Genomic DNA, 4443 nt, shown 5'->3' with positions numbered 1-4443 from the left:
CGTCAAATCGAAATTTTGCGTGGAGTGTTTGGTTTTCTCTGTTGACCGCCGTAGGTGATGAACTTATGGTTTTTAATGTTTTTACGTAGATTAGGTGGAGGCGCCTTTAATATGGTTATGGGCATCTTGTTATATATGTTTTTTTATATATGTTTTATATATGTTGTAGAGAAAAGTCTACGCGTGGCAGTTTTTGTATTGTGCCTGCGCACGATGTGTGTGTGATATTTTTTTTTTTGTATGTGTGTAGTCCCCGTGTGCAGCGGTGTATGTAATCTTTGTGGTATATGTTGAACGCACAGCAGTGCGAGACATCAAAAAATTGGGGATGTAATGTTTTAGCTTGCCATTGTAAAACAGAGGAACATCATGAAATTCCTTTTGTAATATCCACAGCAGTGGAACCAGAAGCAAGTGAGACAGAGTTCTCCCGGTGAATCCCTCTCTGCGCAGAGGATGAAGTTTGTATCAGTTCTTTTGTTTTAAATCAATAGAAGTTTTTTTTGTGACTGTGTAATGGACTGTTATGAGTACATTTGTTTTTAATAGCTTCGTTGTGCAAAGGTCCTGGAAGAAATGAAACAGAGCATTGGCTCTGTTGTGTTTATTTGTTTGGTTTTGGTATTTTCCCATCAAAAATACCCAACAATGATTTCCCTGAACTTAATGACGATGGATTCTTTGAACTTGAGCATGATGAATTACCGTGAAAGAGATCCAAGAGATGGGTTTCCAGCTCCTCAGGCGTGTACTTTATATACATCTCATCGTGTCTCCCACTTTCCAAACACTTTCCCACTCTACCCAAGAAGGACCGATAGGCTGGTATCATTTTCTCAGCGATTGAAATCCTAATCTCCTCCCGGAGCTCCATATCCAGCACCATCCAACCAGAATGCTTCATGAGTGCCTCTTCAATTGTAAAATTGAAACCCTTGAATCTATTCTTCAGGGCCTGCTGTGACATCCCAATGGAAGCACTCCCACTCACATGAATCCCCTCATCCCTCAAACAATTAAGAGGCTTCTTCCAGGCAGCTCGCTCATAATTCGCTGCATAATGTCTCACATTTTCCTGAGTTTTCCTCAGCCAGCGATACCCTAACAGCCCTAAAAGCTTCGAACCTTTGACCTTCTTCACGATGTAATGAAGATTGTTCATGAGAAACAGGTATGACAGAGCAGCATCCTTGTAGAGGTTAGATTTTGAATCTATCTTACATTGCAGGATGGTGATAATCCATCCCAGTGTCGTAGACAGAGCAGAGATCAGGCTACCTGATTCATTATCAGGATGGCTATCCAAGTCCCCAAACATGCCCAGGAGGCCATCAGGTAGGGCCAGCTTGGGGATATCAATTGGTGCATTGTCCATTATGTTCCTGAGAGCCTCCTTGTAATCCGACAGAAAGCTCAGATAATTCATAGCATACCTTGTAAGCGGATGAATTGTGCCGTCTGGGATCGGGGTTTTCGAATTTTCCGCGTGGACTGCATTCTCGAATTTCTTCAAAATCCCCTGTGCCGACTCCCCGAGCCGAATTACGATGGTAGAGACTTGCATCCTCACGCTTGCGCACGATTCTTGGCTTAAAACGTTGTCAATGTTGGGAATGAGGTCCAACAGAAACCCATACATGTCGAGCACCCTGAAGATCCTTTCGCTGGAATTTTTGCGCATGGCCACAGAATCGCTAAAACTCAGAAGCTTTATCGCCGGCCCCTTGACGACCTCAACAAAGCTAGAATCCCTGAAATTATCAAAACCTGAAAAAATCTCTTCACAGAGACGTTTCTCGCCCGCGAACAGAATTCTCACCGCAATACTCATGACGCGTATCCAGTTCTTGATCCTTTTTTCCAGAATTCCCCATTCCATCTTCTGAACATCGCTCGTACTAAGCTAATCTACACCGATTCTGTTGAGACACCCTTCAATTACAGGGTTTCTGGTCATCCCATAGATTCGAACACACTCCCTCCCGTACCCACTGGCAACCATGCGATTCGCTATACTGTGGAAGTCTAGAACGACGTCTAGCAGCATGATGTCGATTTCACAAATTTCATCGGCGTTAGAACTTCGAGTACGACGGTGTCTGTCGCTGCTCCCCTCTTCGTCCGCCGACCCGTCGTCCATCGAGCCGTGGCTCGAGTTGTCGTTGTCCTGCACAATCGTCGGCTTGACGTTCGTTGACAGAATTCGGTGAAACTCTACTTTCAGGCGGACCATCGACATCTCCATGAGGCGTTGCGCACGCACCAGTTTGGCTAAGCTGTTGTCAGTGACGACTAGATTTTCCATGAGTTGTCTGAGACCGTCGACGGCGGTGAGATACTCGTAGGCCTCCTTTCGGTTGCGCTTGAACAATGTCATGGATTTGGCCGCTTTCGAGTCCCAAAATGAGATTACACGGTTTGCGGAGGCCAAATTGTCCCTCAAATCTGTCGTTTCTGCAGGTCGGGTGTTGAGATTTTGACGACGTATGCCGGAACGGCGGTTGTCGGAGGTGGAAGGGACCATGAGCATGTCTCTCATTATGTGATCTGAGGAGCCAAAAGATTTCATGATATGACGTTGAGTGGTCACTACTCTGCCTTTTCCTTCTCCTCGATATGCTGCTGCTTCTTCTATTTCCATTGAGGTATAATGAGTACACAGTATCAACAGAGTGCCTGGGATGCTTCGGAATCCAACAGAGAATCGACGGGAACGGAGAATTGCAGAATACGCTTGTTGGGAACGGAGAAAGAAATGCAGAATACTCTGGTTGGTTTTAAGGGAGAAAGAGTGGTTATGAAGGGTCTGGAGCGTGGTGTGACACTCAGAGTTCTAATGCTTCTATTTGAAGTGGTCTAAATGTTTTGGGTGGACATGGTCTACATTTAAATCTCGGTCGTCCTTAGCATAAATGCCCCCTTCTGCATTTCAACTCCACTACAACGAGAGGTTGAAAAAGTGTAGTTAAAAGATTCGAAGTCAAATTGATAATATAAAATAATATTTGGTACTAGGTTTGTCCGCGATTTTAATGCACTGCCCTGGCCCCTGCACTTGAACTCTCGTCAATATTACGGTACAATGTGAGTTGATTTTTATTCAAAACATCATCACTATATATTAATTTTGTTATAAATATAAAATAAACTATTCAATTTTATAACAGATATATCTTTAGTTTATTAATATATTTACATTGATCTTTAATATAATTAAATTTCCATAACTATAAACTTTTAAATTAACAACCTTCATACTTCACAAAAAACTCAACAAAACATCCTATTATCATTAATATAATAAATCTAGTTTAGTCTATTGTAATTTGACTTTTGAATAATCTATATATTGAAAAACAGTCATTTTGAAAATTAATTAAAATTTTAAATTAATAATAATAAAAAATTATTATTTTCGTTTGTAATATGTAATTACATTGCTGCATTATGATTTTATAAAAAGTTTATAGTAATAAAATAATAGTAAAAATAATAATTATTTCACTTTAATTTTGTATTTATTAAATATCAAATTAAAATGTTGAAAATATAAATTTAAAAAATTTACAGAATTTTTTGGTTACCGAGGAAAGTGCATTGGTTAAGAAGTTAATGAGGATCGGAAGTCGGGCTTGAACACTTGGAACCATTTGCGAACACCATCCCGACCAGCGATGGAATTTGACGGGCATTTGTTAAGAAGTTAATGAGGATCGGAAGTCGGGGTTAAACACTTGGGAACTATTTGGGAACACCAGGGATGGAATTTGACGGGCAAAATTCCCTGTAACAAGACCTTTTAACTGTAAAATATGTTTAATTTTTTTAAGGACCGTCCCTTGTGATGTGCTATGAACCTTGGCAAACGTATCTTTGACAGTTAATTTTGTTTGTAAAACGTCATTAATACCCTATTTTAATCTGGCACTTCCACCTGACCATATTCCATGTGGCATTGTCATCATCGTTCGAAGCGCGTCCCTCAGTTTTACACAGTTTCAAAGGTAGCTGGTCTCTGCAGTGATCACTGCTTCGGAACCCATTCCTGGCGAGAAATACAACGATTTCGACAGAGGAGATGTCAAATACGAAGAGAAGTTCCTATTGATACATTTGGAGGGGCTGATAAAGAATCTATAGAACAGGGACTCCCAAGTGATAAACTTCGAAAAAATTCGAAGGTCATGAGAAAATATGAGTGTGCTAGAATACTCGGCGCTCGAGCATTGCAAATCCGTGTAAATACACCTGTCATGGTTGAACTTGAAGGCGAGACTGATCAATTAGAGAATGCAATGAAAGAACTCATTGGGCGGAAAATTCCTTTTACGATTTGCCGCTATTTGCATGATGAAAGTCACGAATATTGGGGTGTTTATGAGCTTAGAAGACAAGTTGGTGGCGATTGAATAGCTTATGGAGTCGAATTGACAATCCATGTGG

General features: G+C 40.9%; 1 protein-coding gene across 1 annotated transcript; it reads right to left on the bottom strand.

Moving 5' to 3' along the window:
• Positions 1 to 338: 338 nt before the first annotated feature.
• LOC149189380 (exocyst complex component EXO70H1-like) lies at positions 339 to 2641 on the bottom strand. Its single transcript, XM_089410211.1, has 3 exons — positions 1913 to 2641; positions 643 to 1882; positions 339 to 445 (listed from the first exon to the last, which is right to left on the bottom strand). Exons 1-3 carry the CDS (start codon positions 2639 to 2641, stop codon positions 339 to 341), a joined length of 2076 nt encoding a protein of 691 aa, XP_089266337.1.
• Positions 2642 to 4443: the final 1802 nt, after the last annotated feature.

The sequence above is a fragment of the Pinus tabuliformis genome, chromosome 3_1 (genome assembly GCF_031772625.1).
Source record: "Pinus tabuliformis cultivar Carrire ecotype Pingquan chromosome 3_1, CPIR1, whole genome shotgun sequence".
NCBI lineage: Eukaryota > Viridiplantae > Streptophyta > Pinopsida > Pinales > Pinaceae > Pinus > Pinus tabuliformis.
This window is presented reverse-complemented; position numbering and strand designations above follow the sequence as displayed.